A 19,856-nucleotide genomic window follows, 5' to 3' on the forward strand; every position below is an offset into this window, starting at 1 on the left:
CCCCTCTGTCGCGCCAGGAACCTGGTGGAACAGCATCCCACTGGAGAGCTGCATGGCCCTGCCTGGCCCCTGGTGTTCAGGGGATGTTTTGAAACACGGTCCCTGGGCCTGAAGGGGTCCCCTTCGAGCGGTGGGTGGGGTGGATTTGTGGCTTGTGTCTTTGGGGGGCTTCCCTCCACATTATTGTGTTATTGTGCTTTTAGTCTGTGAAGCTGCCTGCAGCCGCCTGGGACTTGGGCGCCCTAGAAACGGGATGAGCAAATTAGAAGTCACCAGCTGAGCTCTGCTGAGGTTTGGGGGATTAAGGTTGAGCAATCCAAGCAGAAACCCAGCTCGCCTCTCCGCCTCGGGGTTGGCTGGTTTCCTTCCTAGCCTAGCCTACAGCCCGGGGATCTCCCGGTGGTCTCTCCTCTAAGGGCTACCTGTACCTGGCCCTGGTTAGCCTGGGGATCAACGCGGGCTCGCTGCCCCACCAGCTGCGAACGGAGCAGGGATTTCAGCGCGGCCCGTTCGCGATCCGGAAGCCGAGCGCGCTTCTCCGCTTCCCCAGGTCAGTCGGGAAGCGATTCCACGGCCGGCCACCAACGGCGACTCGCGGCGCAGAAGTGCCCGCTGCCCAGGTGGCCCGCCTGCCAGGGGCGCGCGGCTTGAAGGGCCGGGAGGGGGAGCGGAGGGGCGGGGAGGGGCGGGGGAGGAGAGAAGTTACTCCGGGACGCCGAGCGCCCCGATCGCGGGGCAGCCGCTCGTCTCCGCCGCGCCGCGCCGCGCCGAGGGCAGGAGCCGAGCCGAGCCGAGCCGAGCGAGCCGGCCGCTGGCCTCCGCGGCTCCGCCTCCTCCCCAGCGGCGGCCCGGGCAGTCCCTCCCGCAAGCCGGGGAAGGCAGGCGGGCGGGCGTGCGGACAGCGGAGCCCTCGAAGGGCTGCCTGTTCCGGGCCAGGCGCAGCGAGACTCGCGGGAGGCGCCCGGGAAGAACGCCCCGCGCAACCGGCCTCGCGGGCGGCGCCGCGCCCAGCCGCCTCCCGGCCCTGCCCGCGCCGCCGGCACCTGCCCGGCGCGCCCCAGCCCGCCGCCGGGAATGGCCGCCAGGCTCCGGCCGCCGCTCCGCCCGCCCTGGCTGCTGCTGCCGCCGCTGCTGCTGCTGCTGCTGCCGCCGCCGGGGCGGCCGGCAGCGCGGCCGGAGCCGCCCTTCGACGCGCTCTACGCGGCCGGGGTGGAGGCGCACTCGCGGGCGGACTTCGCGGGCGCCGTGCGCTGGCTGGAGCGGGCGCTGAGCGCCGAGCGGCGCCTGCGGGAGCGACGCGCGGGCTGCGGGGTGCGCTGCCGCCGCGAGGCGCCGCTGACGCCCGGCCGCGCGGAGCTGCCCTTCGCCGGCGCCGTGCTCCGCCGCGCGCGCTGCCTGCGCTCCTGCCTGGGCGCCGCCGCCCGGCCCGCCGCCAGCGAGGAGGTGCGCGCCGACTTCCAGCGCCGCCTGCCCTACAGCTACCTGCAGCGCGGCTACATCCAGGTAAGGGGCGCGCGGGGGGCTGCAGCCCGGCGGCGCCACCCTGCCGGGTTTCGAGGCGGCGCGGGTCGCGGGCGAAGGGTCGTGGGGATGCAGCTGGGGGCTGAGGAGGGCAGCCCACCCAGGTGGTCCAGCTCGGAGAGGAGAAGGCCCCCGCCCCCCCGGGCGCCTTTGGGGACCTCCCAGGTGGGTCCAGGCGGGGGGTGCCTTGCTTCCACGTTGCCCCTCCCCTCGACTGCCCCGCCCCCCTCCAGCCGCTCCGCAAGGCTCGGCTGCTCCCAGAGGGGCTCCCTTCTCTTTCCCCCAGGTCCCCCAGGTTTGGCCCAGGGGCCCTCTTCCCAGCTGGGCGCCCGTCCCACCCAGGACTGCTGGCTGCCTCCGGGTCTCTCTGCCCCACCCAAGCAGCTTTTCCTCCCGGGCACTTGCAACCTTTGGATGCGCCCCGCACCTTCTCTGGATATTTCCCAGGCCCCTCCAGCCGCGCGGAGAGGCAGCTAGCTGGGAACACCCCTGGGTCAAGCTCATGGCTGCATCCACGCGGTTTCCAGGACATGGTCTACCGCCGCCGCCACCTCTAGAATGTTTTCTCCCCTTCCTCCTCGAGCCCAAAGCCCTGTGATTTCCTGGTGGCCTCCTATCCAAGAGCTAACCTGGCTTGGTCCTGCTCAGCTTTTGAGACAGCCAGGGTGTGATCAAGATTCGCAGCCTTGAAATTAGCCAGAGCTCCAGTCCAGTGTTTTTCAACCTTGGTAGCTTTAAGTTGTGTGGACTTAAACACCCAGAATTCCCCACCCAGCAATGCACATAGCATTGCACCACAGAGTCTGTGTAGTTTGTAGATATTTTATAGTAATGTTACTAAGAATGATTATTACAACAGTAAAAATTAATACAAACAAAAAACTCTAAAAGAATAAAAAGTAGAAGGTGCAGAAAAGAAAGGAAAAAAGAGAAAGAGAAAGAGAAAAGAAAGAAAAATAAGAATATAGTAAAAAGAAAAAATATATATATAAAGTGACTTCCCACTTTCGTCACAAGTATAAACAATTACAACAAGTATAAACAAGTATAAACAAAACAGTGTAACTTATCTTCTCTTAAAATACCACAAATGATCTCTTCTTCCCATATCTTATCTATAAACAAATCCATAAAACCTCATCATTTCAGTCCTGATGTCAGCAAAAGTCAGTTAAGGTTTACCAGAGATAACAACACGTCTGTTTTAACCTTGATATTCCTTCCTTTTACTTCTAACAATCTTGATCTTTAGTCCCTTCAAATAATGTCCTAGAACTTGATTTCTTTTCATTTTTTCTTTGTCCCTTCTCACAAAATTACTCAAAACAAGTCCCTTTTGTAAATCCAATATAGGAAAATTATCCAGCTTACTCTCTTGGTTTGTTGTTTGAATATTCCTTTTTAATTATGAGACATCAGCCGGTTTCTTTTGTATGTCCGGTCTTTTTCCATGTCATTCTTGTAGCCTGTCATTTTTAAATCCACTTTCATGTCAGTCTCTATAGAGGCAGACACACTTAAAATTAACTTCTGGGTCCATTGTTCAAAAATACCCTTCAGTATGCCCAATGTTAAAATATTTTGCTTCATTCTGTAATTGTAAGTCGAGTTTGAGTGTTCTCCTTTTATTGTAATCTTTAGTTCCTTCTAGTTCCCTCTAGTGTCCAATTTTTAAAGTCTTATTATTTTTTTAAAAAATTCAAAACAAAAATATTTTTCCATGGGAAGGATTCTTTATAATTAATCCCAAAATCTCATTTCTAATTTATCTGGATCCTTAGTCCATTTGTAACTTTCTAAAATTGAAGTTTTAATCACCTTTTTACTTTTTAATCCAAAAAAAAAAGTTTTTTAAAGTTCTTAAATTTGTAGTTAAAACTTCCTTCGCTAAGGATTGAAGGAAACTCACCCGGTGCTATCAAACTTGTTGATCCAAAGGTTCCGGAGAGCTGACAAGCAGTTAACGAGCAATTTCCAAAAGTGATCAGAAGAGGAAGTGTGTAAACTTAAGTGTCCTTTCAAGGGCGCTGACTGCTATTTGAGCCAGATAGCTATTACCTTGTCTCCCAGAGCTCTTAAGCCCACCGGAGACTGGTATCTTGAGTGCTTGTGAGGAATCTCTGGTCCTCTTCTTGTCCGGAGGAATTATCGAAGAGCTGGTCTACTCGCCAGGTGGTCTACTTGCCAGCTCTTCGTCCTGCCACGGTCGTCAGCTCTGCTTTTCATAAAGCTGTCCTCGGTCCACCATTTCTTCCCCTGAAGTCTGTGTAGTTTATAATTCTGTGCCAGGTAAATACCCAAAATTAGGTTAAGCAAATCAACCAAGGTTAGCTGCAGACAGACAGGTGATGTGAGTGTACCCCCTACAGTTACAGAGAACAGATGTAAATTTTTTCTGGTTGGGAACTTGTTGCAGACCCCTAACTGAGCTCCTTAGACCTCTGACTGGGAGTGCTGTTTTCCTACCTTGCAAGGCTGTTGTAAGGGTTATGGGGCTAATGTATGATTTGGAGAGTTGCTGGAGGCGCAGCAGATATTGCGTCTGCAATTGTGTAATTACTATTTTCATTATGTCATCCTTGATGTCCTCACAAGAGAAGGCCAACTGTTCAGCCCCAAGATAGGATTTCTTTTAATAGCACATGTTTGATGAAAAGACTGTTTCTCATTTAGATTATTGTCTTTCGAAAAGCAGCAATTCCAACTTAATGAGATCCATCCAGGCAAATTCCATGGTTTTGGGGAGGACAACAGCTTCCTAATACTCCCTTTTGGTTTTCTAGCCTTTGTTTGGGGTGGGCAAATCTGTCAGATTATGTTTACGTTACGCTCCGGTTCTCCTTTTTCCTGTTTTGGGCCATGCCTCTTCACTCCTGTCCTGCCTTAATGCCTCAGTCTCCTGCAAATACTCGTATTCGATCAGAGCAGAGCTTCGGGGCTTTTGCTGGCCACGGCGGCCGGTTCCAAGAGCTTGTACAGAATCCAGTTTGGGGCTCGCAGTCAACTCCTGGAAGACGGGGAGGGTGTGCTGCGTGGGCCATATGGCGCGTGGGGCATTGCCGCTTCTGCCCGCTCCAATGAGGGGAGGCTTCTGGGGGACACGAAGCGCCTCGTGTCGCCCACTTGGCGGGCTGCGTTGCCTTGATGAGAAGAATGGGTCACCTGCTGTGGCGACCTTTGGATCTAGGCAAATCCAGGTGAAACCATAGGAGCGCAACAGGATGTCTTTTGATATGGATCAAACTCTGTATCGTTTCCATACAAGTTCAGGAAATGTGAATAGAGTTAATATACTTTCTCCAAAACATTTATGGGTTAGATCTGTGGCCTACTTTTCCTCTGCCAGCTCCGTCCCCATAACGAAAGCCAACGAAGGAGACTGGGCTGAGAAAGAGGAATACTCAGAAGTTGCTCACGGGGCTTCTGTGCCCCAGCTGGAGGGTAGATTTGAACCTGGGACTCCTAGTCCAATATGTTAACCTCTGTACACAGCCCCGTTCTTATGGAAATGGTTGGAATCAGCAGCACCAAAATTAAACGAATAAATGTGCTAACCAGCTCCATTACAGACAGCGTACAACATACTGAGTTTGAATAGGATTAACCTTGGGGAGAGTGTGCAAAGGGGTTCGTTCCGCATCCAGGGTGCAGCTGGATAGGTTTGTATCCAGCCTCTAAAGTTTGCATTTTAACTGGCATGTGTAGAACCTTAGACTTGCAGAGCTGGAAGGGACCTCCGAGATCATCCAGTCCAGCCTTCTGCGGTATGCAGGAAAACCGGTTCAACCGTCCTGAGAGTGGGTCCTCCAGGCATGGAGCGGAGGTGACCGGCTCTTCCACACTGCACAACTATGGGCCAGTTCGTAAGGAATGTATCGGTGCAACTTTTCCAGGCCCCTTAAAAGTCTTGAGCCCGTGTATGGATGTGTGTGGGTGTTGTGACGTCTGGAGCAATGACCTCCTGAGGCACAACGTGATGATGTCCTGACTTGCAGCATTCCGGTGTTGTGGCTTCTCCTGGACAGTGGGGTGGTCTTGAGGATTTCCTCCCTTCTAAAAGAGGGTCTTGGAAACCGCTCCCCCCCCCCTCCGCCAGCTCTGTGGGTTAAATTTTGGCCAGCCACTATGCCAAACTTTCTTGGTCGTTTGAGAGGAAAAAAAACTGTTTGCATTTTTTGCAAAGTCTGTAATCTACCTCTAGGACACAGAAGGAAGATAGTAGTTAAAACAAAGTATAAATCAAGTCCAGTAAAAACAAAGACATTTGAATGATTGCAAAGTGCCACCCTCAGCTTAGAGGAGGCAGAGGACTAAGGCGGGTTGGGCTCAGTCCTGGTTTGTTTGGGGCCTAGCCTGTTGTGTGGCTCGGTTTGCCTTGCAGTCTGTGTGGGGAACCCCGAGACCGGGTGAAGGGTATTGTGTGAACACAGCCTGCTGGGTCTGTTGTGGGCATGAGGCTCAGGCCCTGAGGAAGCTCTGGACGGCCATTGGCTTCAACTCCTGAGATTCTCAGGTAGACTGCCTCTGCCCCAAGAGCTTCAGGGCAGGGCTAACAATGAGCAGCCCCTCTCCCCTGTGTGAAGAGGCCACCGTGACCCTCCCGGGCCAGCCGGAAAGGGCGCAAAAGCCACCGTGTGTCCTTGCATGGGGCAGGACCTGCTCCTTCCCTTTCCGGGTGCCACGCTTCCCCACTGGCAACCCTTTTGCAGAAGAAGAGCTCCAGAATTTCTTTTCGCCCCAGAGCCTCTGGGGTTTAGCTGCTTTTCAGGAAACCAGAGTAGGGCAAACTTTCTGAAGTCTTCTCCTCCCACCAGGGTGGGGAAAAACATCGGGATCTGGAAGCCCCCGCTTCCTTGAAAGCTTTCTCCCCAGCCCCTTAATTTGCCAAGGCCCCTTATTTTTGGCTGCCTCCCTTTTCTGCCCGGTGCCATCTCTGCACTCCCACGGTTTCTGCAGCCGTTTCAGCTGCATCTGGCCCCGGCTGCACCCGGGCCCAGGCACTGTTCTCAGCCTTTGTCTCCTTGAGTGAAACTGGGTGCCTCCCTTTGCATGTCCCAGAAAGGCAGAGAGGCTTTCTCCAGCATGTCAGGTCCCCACCCGGGGGCGGGGGGGAGTCCCCAGCTGTTTCTCCCAAGGTCTGATGATTTGCACAGCCTCCCTGGAGTCAGCAGGCGCTCAGCCAAGGATAACAAGCAGGGATTTTTCATGGGAAAGTTGAAAGGTCTCTTCTCAGAGGAGCTGATCTTTGCATTTATCGTGCTTGAGTTTCCCTTACCCAGTTCCTCCAGGCCTGACCAGGATGTGACTGTTAGTTCAGCCACTTCCCAACACGTTGATTGATTGATTGATTGATTGAGAGCCATCAAGTCAATGCTGACTCTCAGAAACCACATAGATAGACCTTCTCCAGGGTATCTGTCCCTAACCTGGTCCTTCAGAATTTCCAACGGGCCCCCATCACCTCTGTAACTGAGTCCATCCATTTAGCTGCTGGTCATCCTCTTCTCTTTCCTTCCACCCTTCCCAGCATCAGAGCCTTCTCCAGAGAGCTGGGTCTTCTCATCATGTGTCCAGAGGAGGATCATTGGAGCCTGGTCACTTGTGCCCTGAGTGAGAACTCTGGAATGATGTGTTTAAGTCGATTGGTTTATATTCATGGCCATCCATGGTATCTTCAGAGAGCTGCTAAAACCAAATGGTTGCCAGTAATTGACCAAATTGATTGATTATGTGCTATCAGTTCTTGTCGACTCTTCATGATCACATAGATAGATTTTTTCCAAGAAGAGCAGTCCCCAACCTAGTCCTTCAGTGAAACCATTGCCTGCATGATTCTGAACTTTGTAGGGATGGACACCTCCTGCACACTGTTTAAGCATTATCACGGCAGGGTCAGCACCTTGCTACCCTTGGCTGATCCCAGAAAGGCTGAGCGAGGTCAAATGTGGCTGCAGCCTGGATAGAGAAGCTAAGAAAAACATACTGAGAGGAGGCCAGGCAACCCTTCTTCATAGTTTTGTCAAGAAAATAGTGGTCTCCAGAGAGTCTCAGGTCTGTCTTGTTTGTTCTGCTGTCAAACAAGTGTCATCTCAATCTCAGTTTTGGACTGAGATCAAGGTAAACCATGCTGGTTTGCACACTGGTCAAAGTAGGCCTTGAAATCTCTCATGAAGGGTCCTAGAAAGGCTGGAGGAGAGGGCTTTGAAATGCCTTCAGAAAGCCACGGAGCTCCACCCAGCAGCAGAGCAGCTCCATCCCAAATCTGTGCATTTGGCCCACAGGAGCATCTCCAAGGCACCCTCAAGCTGGTCCAGAAAATCCTTCTTGGTCCGTGGAGATACAGGAGGAAGAGTCTAGATGTTCAGGGGCTTTTCTGTACTCAGCTTCCTCTGGAAGGAAGGATATGGCAGGAGACCCCTGAGATTTGCAGGGGCTGGATTTTACTTACAAATAGATCCTTTGGGCAGAGCTGAAGGGCCAGGAAAGCTGCATTCCAGGTTAGTGGAAGACCGGTGGCTGCCTGGACCACACAGGCTAAGCCTGATGGGTGTTAGCCTGGTTTGTGCCTCGTGCCTCTGGGTGTTGGGGAATGTGGCCCATAGGGTTAGTTGATAACTCAGCATAGATCGTAACTCAGAAGATGGGTTAAGGCATGAACCGGAGCCAGTGTGCCCTGTGAATGGTGCCACTGGGTGGTTCCATGCCAGATTCTCGGTGGGACAACCCAGGCCTTGCAATGCCACCGAATCCCACCAGTCTGAGACCTCTGCCCTCAGCTTCTTAAGAGCCACCTTCCTGTGGCCTTTCAGGGTGGAGTTGCAACAGGCTGCTTGCAGGCCGCCAGACGATCTCCCCTCAAGGGACGGGGCGTGGGCCAGAATCCTGCCATTTCCACAAGGAAACTAAGCTTATCCCTTTAACCGAGAGAGAACACCAGACTCTGGATGATGATCTCCAGCAGATCAGTCTGTTCAGTAGATCCCAAAGGCAACCCAAAATTGCAGAACTGAATGGGATCCTGAAAGGACATCTGACCCAACCCAGTTTCACCTTAACGGGTGATCAAACACACTGGCGTTATTCCGCTGTGCCGTGGAGTGATTGGTTTGCTTTAGGCCCCTTCAAGGGTTGTGCGAACCCAACCAATTGTGCTTTATTCAGTAAATGTTATCAATACGAGCCATGGCTTAGCATTTTGGGTATGTTGGGCAGAAGACTTGTTCCTGTGTTCCTGTAAAGGGGAGATTGGGAAGGCAAAGATGATAAACTGTATTAATTACCTGCGTTCACACAACTCACTTCACCATGTGGCTCATTTGCCCAACCTGCTTAGGATGGAACTTGGCTTGTTTAATTGGCTGTGTGAACCCAGCCCATTCACTTAGCCAGTTAGAAAATTGGTTAACTCGGTTACCAGATTATAAGTGTGCTGTGCGCACAGACCCCGTTAGTATTGTGATATGAGTCCAACAGTGGCAAATTTCAGTGAAATTTGCAAGCAGGCCACTAGATGGGATGTTCATAACTCCAACGTCTCCTGGTATTTCATGAGAATTTAACACTGAACTTTCTTGAGGCTTTTAAAATTACAGGTTAACCGGAGACTTTCCCTTTGGTTCTTGACCTGTTGTTCCAAATCGTCGGCTCTGCTTGCTCTGCTGCGGAAAACAAGTAATTGTGTGTCTGTTACAGAATTTATGTAATTCGCTGGCAATCGTTCTTCAATAATTGTACACAGGCAATAGAAGAATGAAAGAGAGAGAGGAATTCCTGGCTGTTCCCCAGCTTAGCCCAACTGTGACTGGCGTTTCTCAGCCTGGGATAAATAGCACCGTGCTGGGGAGAGTTAAAATTAAATGCGGGACAGAAATAAAACCTGGAGAATGAGACTCCCTTGCTGGAGGCCTCTGCTGGGCCTGGGTCGATTCAGGGACTAAGGATCAGACTTCTCCTTTCCAGCACAAAATTGCCCCTGAAACGCTAAACAGGGTTATTTGCAAATAACCATATGTCGTCTTTGCTTTCCAAATGCCCAGACATCTGAATTCCTAAAATAATATGCCGCTCCATCGGGGTTTGGAAAATTCCTTCTCCCGTCTCTCGGCCCTTTCTGTTCCATTTGAAACCATCTGGGAACCGCAGCAAATTAGCCATAATTTCACCCCCAAATTACTGTGCACAGTGTAGCTGTCTTCAGTTAATGAAACCATTCGCCCTACAGGGAGGGTTTTCAGCCACAGTCAGAGCATTTGAAGCATTTCATTTATAAAATCAAAAGCTTTTTTTGCAGTCATGGTGACAGATGATTGTGAGCGCACAGGGAAGGCAACGGAGAAGCGTGTCTTTGCTTTGGCTCCTTTTTAAAACTCAGCTCGGTCTTTAATCTCCCTGGCAAGTAACTGGGGAGAGAAAGAGAGATGATGGATGGATGGGTGGGTGGGTGGGTGGGTAGAGAGAGAAAAAGACAGAGAGAGAGATACTGGTGATGAATGGATGGTGGATGATGGATGGATAGATGAACAGATAGGTGGATAGATGATAGATGGGATAAATAGGTAGATTAGATAGATGGTAGGTAGGTAGGCAGGCAGGCAGGCAGGCAAATAAATATGGTTTCCCAGAGCTGTCCCCATCTACTCTGGTTTTCCATCTAAGAACTAACCAGGTCGCGCACTTAGGTTCTTGAGGACAGCCAAGGTCATCCAGTTCTGGTCAGCTGCGGCGGACAGCAGTTAAAATAACCTAAGGGGGGAAGCTAAGGGAAAAGAAATCAGACAAGAAGGGAAGCAGTCAGACCCAAATCTGCCGGGAAAAGAATAAATGGGATTTTCAAAACAAGCTTAAAAAAACTGCTAATCAGACCACCAGCTTAGGAACGCCGCACGCTTTAGGGTGCGCGCATTAAGAAGGTGCCTCGCGGGCTGAGCTCTCCGTGCTGCGTTTTCTGCCCCGCCGCGGCCGCCACCTCCGCCTCCCCGTGGCGCAGCTGCTCCTTTGCTTTCCGCAGTTGCCCGAAAGTCCGCGTTCTCGGGGTGTGGAAGCCGCCTCTTGCGTGGCCAGAAAGGAGGGAGCCTGGTGCCACCTCGGGGCAGGTGGAAGCTGCGTCTCCGGCCCGAGCGAGCGCGGTTGCCAGCCTGAACTCACTTCCGAAGCTTGGAGTGGACTGTTGGCCAGGAATTATGGTCGTACGGAGCAGGGGGTGGCTGAACGAATCATACTGAGAAATTGGGAATATGACATTATTCCAGGTGTTAAGGGAAGTGCCTGATCTGTCTGTTTTGGAAGAGGCCGTATTTTCTATAGTCAAATAATGAAGCAATTTGTGTTTCTGCGGGAGAGATTTTGTGATGTTTTATGATATTTTGTACTGATTATATTATAGTAGTGTTGGGTTTTTTTAGAATTTTTTTATCCCGCCTTTATTATTTTTATGAATAACTCAAGGTGGCGAACGTACCTAACCCTCCTTCCTCCTCCTATTTCCCCCCCACAACAACCCTGCAAGGTGGGCTGGGCTGAGAGAGAGGGACTGGCCCAAAGTCACCCGGCCAGCATCCGTGCCTAAGGCAGGACTCAAACTCACCAAATAAAAATAAAAAAATAATATTTTCTAGTCTTTTGCATAAAGCGGGTAGGAAAAAAGATGCAAGAAATCTGATGATTACACATAGGACTTGCATTTGAGACTCAGCTGTCGTTGAAATTCTTTCAGAATGACTTCCTGGTTTTGTTTTTTGTTATTAATAATGAATCATTTATCAGAAGGCCCTGGCTTCTTTATGTTCAATATTCAGACACTTCTCTGAGGAGATGTTTGATGATAAGATACGTTTTTTTCTGTTAGGAAGTAAAAATGCCAAGGAAAGTTCCACCTCCTTAAGTTCTACCTTCTGTCAATAAGAGCGCAAAACTCCCGTTTTCCATTGCTCTGGCATCAGTTCTGACAAAAATTCGTGTTCAGGTTGCCAGACAGAAGTTAAAGATAAAGAGCATTGACAGACAGTCTTCCAACCCCGGCAATGGCTTTTATTCTAGAAGTTCCCAGTCTTCGGCCAAACGGTGCCAGGACTTCTCAAGTGGGACCAGGGTTATCGCTGCAATTATGAGGAACAGCCTACTCCCAAGTAGACCACTGTTCTCATGATGCTTTGCCTTGTGGTGCTCGGTCTGAAAGCCACAGCTCTTGCCCCTTTGGGAGCTCGGAGGGGGCATGCAGAGTTGGCGATCTGGCGTGGCGGTGGGCCCCCCCACCAGGGCCCCAAAGCTCATTCTGGGGCCCCAGATTGGCCTCTCAGTGGCTGGATTGAACAAAGAATGCTTTGCACAAACTAGTTTTCCTGCAAAGCAGAGATGGAAACCAGGCTGGGTTTGGGAACAAAGACTGTTTTGTATTTGATAGTTGGTGGGATAGCGGAGAGACTGAGCTTCCACGTGGCAGAGGTGACAAAGACACAGTTCTGTACTTGAGTGTGGAACGTCTGCTTGACCCCTGACCTGTTCGTTCAAGGCTTCGTTCTGTTTCTCTGCCTTGGCATCTCATGCCAGGTGCAAACCGCCTAGCCTTAGAAATGCAAGAATTCCATGTGCCAGACCCCCTCGTGCCACGCTGAAGAAGGACTTTGAGAAACTGGAACAGGTTCAAAAAGAAGCAACAAGAAATGAACTGCCAGGAGAAGAGAATGAAGCAGCAGGGCGTGTTTGGTCTTGAGAAGGAAGATGGGGGTGAGATATGTTCGCGCTTTTCAGATACCTGGAAGGACGTCACAGAAAAGATATGTTCTCCGTCGTTCCGGCACACCGGAGTCTTCCAGAACTGGATTCCAGCACCCAAATCAGTTCTGCCTTCTACTTACACTTGGCCCAGTGTGGATTTGATTCCAGCGACGCATCCTTTCCAAAATAACATTCCCCCTTTGAAGCTTGGGCTGGACTATGTTGGTCTAACTTTCCAGTGGCCAAGCTTCCTTCTGGCCACGCTTCAGGATATCAGAACTGGGCAGCCCTGGACCTTTTCTCCCATCGTGCTGGGCACCCCCCTGGCAGCTGCAGATGAAGCTGAGCATCCCCGTCAGCCGGTGGGAAAGCTTGTGGCTTGCTGGCTGCGGAGCCCTGATGGGCCTCCTCGATGGGGAAGAGAGTCAAGATCAGAGCCTCTGTAGGAAGAGGCTGCTGGCAGGCAGGCAGGGAAGGGGGGACGAGAAGCTGTGTTTGTTCCAAGCTAGCTTTCCACTGGGGTGGGTTGGGAGGGGCAGGTGGGTTGCTGGGCAGGCCCAGGCATTGCTTCTGGAAGGCAGAACCTGCAGTCAGACACGTAGGAACATTTGTCACGACGGAGGACGTGAAGCTCCCTTAGTTACTCCAGGTATCCCCTCTTTTGCATCGTAGCTGAATGGCTCCGTCTCGCATCCATAACCCTCCGGGTGGCAACTGGGGATGGGTCTGCTTCGCAGAAATAAACAGATCCATCGGCCCACGTGGAAACCCAGCATGCCAGCAAGGAAATACCCACCGTAGAAGATTGTCCCTTCCGCGAGCTCTGTTGATTTTATAACCCCAAGTTGACCAGTTTGGTCAGGGAAAAAACCATCTAGATTTTTAAAAGCCTTACGTGGACTTTTTGCTGAAAGAAGAAAAGATGAATGGTCGATTTATGGATTTGGGGATGAGAAAGGATTAAAGAGGGAGGGAAAAGAATAAGATGGCAATTGCTTGATAAAAGAAGGGTGGAAGCCATAATTCTGTGTTTTCCTCTTTTTTATTTCTTTTTCTCTCTATTCTTTTTTTCCTCTTAATCTTCTTTACATTTTCTATACTTTTATTACATTAAAAATTCATCTGTCTATCCATCATCTATCTATCCAGCGTGGCAGGAAGAATCCTTCTTGGTGACCTCCTCGGCTTTCCATATTCAGGGATTCTATATGTATGGATGCAGATCTATAGAGCAGCGTTTCTCAACCTGGGCAACTTGAAGACGGGTGGACTTCAACTCCCAGAATTCCCCAGCCAGCAAGTCTTCAAGTTGCCCAGGTTGAGAAACACTGCTCTAGAGACTAGAAGCACAGTTGCTCAACTAGGTGGAGGCATCAGAGGTTGCAACCAGGCAGGGTTGATGAGTTGTGAAAGTTGCTGCTTGCTCGGAGTTGGCACAGTTGGAAAAATCCAAGGCTCAAGCCTTTTGCCTCAAAACCAGGGAAGGGTCTAAGAAGAAAGGATCGCACACCCATCTTGGCTGTGTCACGTTAACCATGGAAATGTAGAGGTGCCCGGATCCTAACAGATGATCATCTGTTAACTTCCTACCTACTTTCCCATACCTATAAGCAGGCTTACTCCTGGAAGGTTGGGGCAATGGGAGTCTTAGCTGTCGGCCCCTTTCCTGGTTAACACTGGCCTGTAATTCTCTTTGCATCGTGTTTGATTTTGTTTGTGGGCCACCGAACAATCTTTGGGCCAAAAGGCAGGGCATAGAAAAGAGAAAAATTCCGATTCTGCCCGTGTCGGTCTAAGGCTTCGGGATGAGATATCTGCAGACTGAATTTCTTTCGAATTGGCTAAGGAATGACCTGTCTTCTGGGACACTGTTTCTCCACAAGCTTTGATTCTTCTGCAAAACACAACACTGGAAAATAACTCGTCCCCAAGAGTGAATTTATACGTAGGCTTGTTTTTAAAACTCTGGACCCCTGCTATTTTAATCAACACACTTTTTTTTTTCCACGGCTGTTTCCAGAACTCTTCTGTCCTGGATGAGTTACAAAAATGCTTTGCAAAGGTCTTTGAAGAGTTCTGGCTTTTGAGAAAGCTTGCAAGAACACTCCATCCCAAATGACCATTTCGGCTGGCTCCTGGTTCGTAAGTGCAGAGATTTATTCCCAGGCTACTCCAAACATGTGTGAAGTTGCACCAGTGTTTCTCAACCTCAGCCACTTTACGATGGGTGGACTTCAACTCCCAGAATTCCCCAGCCAGCTTGGCTGGCTGGGGAATTCTGGGAGTTGATGTCCACCCATCTTAAAGTTGTCAAGGTTGAGAAACACTGAGTTACATCAATTAACGAGAGCCAGAAATTAACAGGCATCTCTGTGTTTTTGTAGCTTGTCTCCTTCCAGAATTTCGAATTATCCTGTACAGATTTAGAGTCTGTTCTCTTTCCAAGACAGTCACTTCCAGGCCAATATACTGATATGAGAACCCAGGCGGAGAATGTCCTCTGAAAGGGTTGGAGTTGCTAGCTTGAAACAGCAACCTTGCTGTGGGGTAGTTGGGGAGAGCCAGGGGAGTTGAAAGGAGAAGGGCTGGCAACCCGTTCTCAAGATCGAGATGGAGCTGTGGGGTCTTACAGCCCTACATCTCTCTCCCTCTTTATCCGTTGTTGACCGGGCATCCAGCTGGCTGGTTCTTCATCAAGAGAGGTTGTGAACCGAACCGGGTGTGTTAAAGCCCCTCCCGATGCATTCACACAGCCCACAAACTTGTCTGCTTTCCAGGCACTCAAAGTTGCGTACTTGCCACGAGCTGTGATGACGGCAAAATGAGAATGTGTCCGGCAACGCTGGTGCACGAATCCGCATGATGTACTTGTGCCCGTGTGGTACGTTTGTCACCCCCATTTCTCCATCTGCCTCCCACCCCCGCCGTTGTCCCAGAGAGCAGCATCATTGGACAGGGGTGTCCTCCAGCCTTTCATTTTTCTGAGGGTCTGACTTCCCACTCATTGGAGAGGTTGTGTGGTTTGTGGAGTGTTGAAACAACGAGAAAACCCAGCTGCTAACTCAGCTGATCCCAATGAAGTTCCATCCAGGGAAGTAGGGTTGCGAAGTGTGATTTCTGTTTTTGGGTTTTGTTTTTCCAAGGATAACATTCTCTCTCCTTCCAGAGTCCAGGAGAGGGAATAATGGGAAGGGGGCTTTGGGTTCAGGGTCAGGGAACACTTGCGAAGAGGAAGAGCAGATGGCCCAGAGAGGTGGGGGCAAACACGTTGAAGCGGAGGCTCAACAGCCATGTGCCTGGGAGGCTTCAACGGGGATTCGTTTACTGCAGAGGGTGGACTGGGCGACCTCTGGCTTTCCTTCCAATTCTGGAATTCTATTCTCTGCTCCTTTGAATTGCAAGGGACAGTTAAAACCGGGCCTGGGGATTCCTAAAAGTGCAAAGTAATAAGCCCCTTTCTAGAGAAGGAGCCGCGGGGAAGCCTCGCTTTGAAATCGGGGTTTTTCGGCAAGGCTGACTTAGCAGCTGCCCCCAGAAGCCCACCCGGCCCTCCTCCTCCAGGGTCACCTAGAGAGACTGTGAGTCTTTCTCTGGGGCAAAACCAAAGTCACTGTCCTTGGGGTCCCCTCGGGAGCAAATGGGACTTCTAGGCTGACCACCAGGGCTCAACCGCCAAGCGGCAAGCCGTGGCAGTGTTCAAAATGCTCATCAGGGACAGATTTATTTTCCAAAACATCCTCAAGTAGCTCGACTCCCGGTCCGTGCAGTTTTCTGGGCGACCAAGATGGTTCACGCTTGCTTTCTTTGAATGTGTGCTCTTTTTTTAAAAACGTTCATTTTGCAATTTTAGACATCGCTATTAGCAATAATGGTAATCTTTCTAAGCTCTCCATTTTGCCTCTTTTTGCAGTTGGGGCAGGTAAAGCTTAGTGGACACATTCACGCAACATCCATTTTTCATTGCTTTTGGGACCAGGCTTCACGGTTAATCACTGTGTATCTTTTGTGAATCAGCCCGGAGGTTGGTTTGGTGAAGGGAACAGGCTGATCTGTGAACTGCGCAATCAACTTTCCCTTTAAAAGAAAAATTGCTGCTCTGAAAAGGTAAATGGTGTTGGCTTTGTCTTGGCAGCAACGTTGGCGTCACTGGGCGAAGGTGCAGTTGTAGAAGGTAGATGGCACGGTGCAGAGGGGTCCCAACCTTTCTCCTCCCCCAGGGCAAACCCCCTCTCCCAAGGAGACCCTGTTCTTTGGGTGGGAGGTGGGGTCTGCATCAGGGCTGGGTAAATCAGCCCATTTCAGCTTCTCTCCAGGAAGGGTGTGGATGCTTTTGCAAAGCAGGAGCGGATCCGGTTACTCTGGGAGACCCTTCCCCTCACCAGGGCACCGGGCTGCCGCAAGCAGGCGAGGGGCGGAGGTCAGTTGCTGCATTGTGCTGCAGAGGAGCCACCTCCTTCTTTGCCAGCGGGCACCCTGCCCGGCCGGAGGTTGGGAAGGGTGCGACTGGGGCAGGGGCACTCGCCTGGTCTTTTGAAACCACACGGAGGGGGGCTGCAGGGAAACAGCTGACATTTCTCTCTGCCAGACACGCTCAGATGGAGCTGGGGGGGGGAGTCTCCCCCCCCCTCCTCCTCCTCCCCCTCCCCCCCCAGGCTGGTCTCAGATTTTCCCTCCAGGGTCTTCTCCGCTTTCAGTTCCAGGAAGTCTGCTCTGAACTGGGCAGTTTCATTGCTGAAAACAAGCTTCCCCTTCTCCCCCCTCACGCTGAATATTCCAGGGAGAGCGACGGCCCCGGAAGCAGGGAGGCTCCAGCCGGCAGCGCTGGCTTGCTGGGTTCGGATGCCCGGCCACCGAGCGCGGGCAGTCTAGCGCCAGAGGGAAAGGGCGGGGCAGCGGCTCCCTCAAGGTGGGCTTGAAGCTGAAGTCCACACATCTTAAAGTCGATGAGATTGAGAAACCCTGTTCCAAACTATGCTGCCCTCTCATTAAGACTGAATGGTTAGGTCTCCCCTCTCCCCAAAATCACATGCTTTTGATGACCGTGCAGCTTGCCTGTGGTTCTATTCACAGCATATGCCAAACCTCATTTTTAATCCGTTTCCTGGGTTGGCCCAGTGCACTGGCCTCCGGAGTCCTTGGTGCTCTCTGAATTTGGCGGTTTGCTTGCAGACGTTTCATTACGCAACTAGGGAACCTCATCAGCGCGGGGCAGGGTGGGATTTTCTGCCTGGCAAAGCTGTTAAGCTGTTAGTGAGCACCACTGCTAAGCTGCTAGGCTGGGGGCACTCTTAGGCACCCAAGTGCCTTGGAAAGGTTGCACAGGACAAACTTTTGGCTGACATGGGGGTTGCGATTGCCACTTTGGGTAGTGACTGCGGGGGTACTAAACCCAGCGAGTTGCACGCGGGTCAGACTCGGAGGGCCCAACCACCATCTGCACCGGTTCTGTCAATTGCACTAAGAGGTTTGCAGGATCGCTTCCTGGTTAAGGAATTTCCCCCACCGTAAGCAACCTTTGGAAGCTGCAGCAACAGTAAATTGCAACTGAGGTGACATGTATGATGTCACGAATGACTTGCTGTGGACTCCCAGGTCCCCCAACTTCTTTAGTAGAAAAAAAGAGGATATCCTTCTTCAGGTTTTCGGGGTTTTTTTAAGAGTGTGTTCCATGGAACCCAGGGGTGTTGCGAGAGATTTGGGGCAAAAAAAGTGTTTTCTCTCAGAGCTTTGCCTCTTGATAGGGGTTTGACATTTTTATTTATTTATTTTTAACCAACGGCTTCCCTGCTTTGAAAAAAAATTGAAACCCCCGTTTTACTTTGTACTGAGGTGGTTCAAAAGTCTGCAGACGCGTTTATCTGCTTTAAAGTACTCTACCGGAGAATTTTCCCAGACTGCCAGATCATGTTGCCACTGGCAGATGGTGAGGATTGCGAAGGAAGAAGCTGAATTTGCAAAATTCACCACACCATGTTGTGCCAGGCAACTTGGTGGATTTGGCGGGAAACGCTGTGTTCAGTCCTGTCTGGGTTTGCATCCACACAAGTCAGAACATCCATTGGAAAAATCCGTGACTTCCCTCCCATTCCCCCCCCCCCCGGCAAGAGCTTTATTTGCTAAGCCCTTCCTCCAAGCCCGTTGTCCTCCAGATGTGCTAGGCTTGCTGTCCCCCCCCCAGCCAGCATGCTTGTCCCACACCCAGTGTCCAACTGGTTGTGAGTCAGGATGCCACATCTGCCCCACCTAGTAAGCGTGCGTTGGTACCTCTGCAGTGTGGATGCAAATCATGCAGCAGCAGCAGCAACAGTGCAGGGCTCTAATTTCTCCCAGCCCACGACAGTTTGGTTTCTAGCAAGAACATTTCCACGTAAGGGCAGCTCTTGGGCATGAGCACAGAATCAGTTTTTCTCATCAGAAAAACATCATTAGGACCCATGTTTGTGTTTCGCTTGCCCTGGGTTCATGCATGGCGGTCACGGATGCGGGGACGCTGCTCCTGACGGTGCAGGCCTTCCTGCCGCTAGTAACAGGACGTGTTCAGGAAAAGGGGCATCTGTCCGTGAGGTGGCATTGAGCAGCGACAAACTGGAGCAGCTTCGCTCCCCTTTTGGAAACATTTGTCCACTCGGTTGTCATCCGCCCTAAATCTGCGAGGGGACTCCAGAGAGCCATTGGCAGGCTTGGTTTCCAAACAAGGGCTTTTTGCTCTTGGAGTTATGCCAAGGGGTGCACCTCCCGGGCTGGCCAGTTAAGGTTGGCATTCTCCCTCTGCCTGGCTGACTTTGGGCACGCAGGAATGGGAAACACTCTCTGGGCATCGTTTGGCAGTGCGGCCTGCCCTGTCCTGGTGCTGGCGTTGCTGTCTGACATAGAGTCACAGAATGTAAGGCTGTGATCCTGAACTTCACTTAGTCCAGCCCCTTGCTCCAGGCAGGAATCCACCCGTACAGCATCCAGGCCAGATGGCCATCCAGCCTTTGTTCAGCCACCTTCGCCAGGCGTCTCTTCCATTGTTGAGCAGCATCTTCCTGAGATCCAACCAAAATCTGCTTCCTTGTCATTGAAGCCAGCTGTTCGTGGTCTTCTTGTCTGGAACAGCTCTGAAGAATTCTGCCCCATCTTCTCCACATAACCTTTCAGACCCTTCTCATCTCTCCCTAGAGCAGTGTTTCTCAACCTTGGCCACTTGAAGATGGGTGGACTTCTTCTTCCCCAGATACTGGCTGGGAACTCTGGGAGTTGAAGTCCACAGATCTGAGAGTGAGTCACCAAGGTTGAGAAACATCGCCGTAGATGCTTCGGAATGTGGTTGTGGAGTTTTGGCAGCCAACTCGAGAACTGAACAGCTCTCAAACTGCTCACGGCCGAGTCCTCTTGAGTAGATGCCTTGCATTCCTTCCACTTTAGGGCACGGTGGGATTCCTTGCTGCGGCGTTCTCATTACCTCATTAACCAGGAAAGACGGCTTGAGATGGAGGACAGCTTTCTCCCCCAAAGGGCTCCCTTCCCTGATGCACTCTAAACCCCGGGAGTGGGAATCTAAGTTTATCCAGGGAGGCTCAGCAGCAGGAGTGTCAGTCGAGGTTCAACTAAACCCTTGTAAATATTACTGTAATCAGCTG

The 19,856-nt window shown here is 51.3% G+C and overlaps 1 protein-coding gene across 3 annotated transcripts in view; it reads left to right on the forward strand.

The window, feature by feature from the left end:
* Positions 1–700: 700 nt before the first annotated feature.
* Positions 701–19,856, forward strand: part of P3H2 (prolyl 3-hydroxylase 2) — a 71,377-nt gene continuing 52,221 nt past the window's right edge. For all 3 annotated transcript variants that reach the window (XM_088131744.1, XM_088131742.1, XM_088131743.1), the window contains exon 1: positions 701–1,503. In XM_088131744.1, coding sequence (XP_087987870.1) covers positions 1,075–1,503 — 429 coding nt within the window. In that variant the 5' untranslated portion in view covers positions 701–1,074. The remainder of the gene's footprint in view (positions 1,504–19,856) is intronic.

This window comes from Python bivittatus, unplaced genomic scaffold, assembly GCF_059951505.1.
Source record: "Python bivittatus isolate LINGU-HERP-01145 unplaced genomic scaffold, Pbiv_v1 ctg000980_np1212, whole genome shotgun sequence".
NCBI classification, from domain to species: domain Eukaryota; kingdom Metazoa; phylum Chordata; class Lepidosauria; order Squamata; family Pythonidae; genus Python; species Python bivittatus.